We start from the raw sequence: 1,745 nt of genomic DNA, 5'->3' as shown, positions 1-1,745 counted from the left end.
GATCATGATGAGGGAGCCCTCGTGGTTTAGGCATGTCTTCAGGCCAGCCAAGAAGAGGATAAGAGAAGGGGGACATAAACATTCCTGGGCAAGAGATGACCACGTTTGGTCAGTACGTCAAGGGATGTGGGAAATGCTGGGGACGAGCTGTAAACACGCCATCGGGCACCAGGCAACGTCCCTCCTGAACAGAGTTACATGATCTGACACCAGGGATGGGTCCCATCTCCCCTGTGTTCCAGCTTTAGTGCTGGGAACGCGTAAATCCCCAGTGTCTTTGTATCAGACTAAGCAAATAAGAAAACTCAATGCTTACCTTTTTCCATGGGTACATTCTGTGATAAAAATAGCATCCCAAATGAAACTTTTGATAAGACAATTAGGAACTTACCTGGACAAATCCAGAAGAATGGTCATCCACAAGAGAAGAGAGATCAGAGCACGTGGGACATAAAGCCATGCTGATCATTGGCAAAAGGGAAATGTATGAAACCTTTTTTGCTGCAAAAAGAAGGTATTATGTATAGGAAGAATCAGAAGCTAAGCTTTTCATTTGCTGTAGCTACTGAGTAAGAAAGATGAAAACTGACGAGTGCTTAATGGTGCAAGGAATTATTTGACTGATGGTGTGTCAGCTCACAGCGTGAAGTGAACAGAGAATGAAGAAGTGAAGAGATTGGAAAGAGATCAGCTATGGAGGTGACCAGTGAGTGAACCTGAGTGACTGCTGAGAGATGTGGCATTCTTCTGTATGAGGGCAAGAAACAGTTTGCCAGGTGCGGTCTGCTGTTCAAGCCTGGAGTGAGTTGCTGGACCCATAAAAGCAGGACACTCGGGACCCAGCGTGCTGCTGGCAGGCACATTGCAGCACTGTTACAGAGGAAGAAAAACACATTAGAGGAAGAAGAAAGTCTCAGGTAGAAAGTTCAGTTTCACAGAAGTCAGGAGACAGATTTGCTGCAAATGGTATTTTTGCCACATGTGAAGTCTCCTGAAATCTCCTCCAGGTCTTTTAAATTCAAATCCACTTTTTTTTTTAAAAACTTTTTTTTTTTCTTTCCAGTCTCTCTACCAAAGAAAACATGTCCTGCTGTGCTTAAAATAGTGGTAGGGAAGAAAATTAAAAAAGCCCCAAAGCAAACACTTCCCCACCGTCTTTGCCCTCAAAAATGAAATAGAACACATTCCTTTGTGTTTTTAAAGTATCAACATCCCAGAGCAAAATACTAGCAATTTGCCTTTCATTCAATCTTAACCCTTCTTCAAAAGCAGGGTGTGTTAAAAGCAGAGATCTCCTGTGGCAGTGTCTCCCCACGGACTCCTACATGCACCTTACACAGACAGTGCTACTCAGCCGTACCATTATTCACAATGATTCATGGCCTTTGTATCCAGAGGATGAAGTTTATGCATCTGCAGAGACAGGACAAGCAACACAAGCAGGAGATGGAGATGCGCCTTGTTCCTCAGGCTCACTTTTAGCTGTCACGGGGAAAAATGACTTGCTAATTATATAGGTTGGGTTGTTAGACTTACTTTACAAGCTTATTTCTGAAACAGGACCGAGGTATATTCACCAGAACGTTAAACACAGTGTTCCTGATCTCACAAAATACTGAATATGCCGAGTTATTTAAATTCTATCAAATAGAGAGGAGAAAAGGAATTCTAAAGAGAAAGCAATACACAGAGAAGAGATGGTTTCAGAATGTGCTACACATCACCATCAAGTCTGAAACACTGCC

The 1,745-nt window shown here is 42.9% G+C and overlaps 1 protein-coding gene across 1 annotated transcript in view; it reads right to left on the bottom strand.

Moving 5' to 3' along the window:
- Positions 1-460, bottom strand: part of MACC1 (metastasis associated in colon cancer 1) — an 18,062-nt gene extending 17,602 nt beyond the window's left edge. Inside the window, exon 1 of the mRNA XM_009879581.1 lies at positions 392-460. Within this exon, the coding sequence (XP_009877883.1) occupies positions 392-460 (69 nt within the window). The remainder of the gene's footprint in view (positions 1-391) is intronic.
- Positions 461-1,745: the final 1,285 nt, after the last annotated feature.

Source organism: Charadrius vociferus, unplaced genomic scaffold, assembly GCF_000708025.1.
Source record: "Charadrius vociferus isolate BGI_N301 unplaced genomic scaffold, ASM70802v2 scaffold262, whole genome shotgun sequence".
Taxonomy (NCBI): Eukaryota; Metazoa; Chordata; class Aves; order Charadriiformes; family Charadriidae; genus Charadrius; species Charadrius vociferus.
Note: the sequence above shows the minus strand (reverse complement) of the source record. Positions and strands in the feature narration are given on the sequence as shown.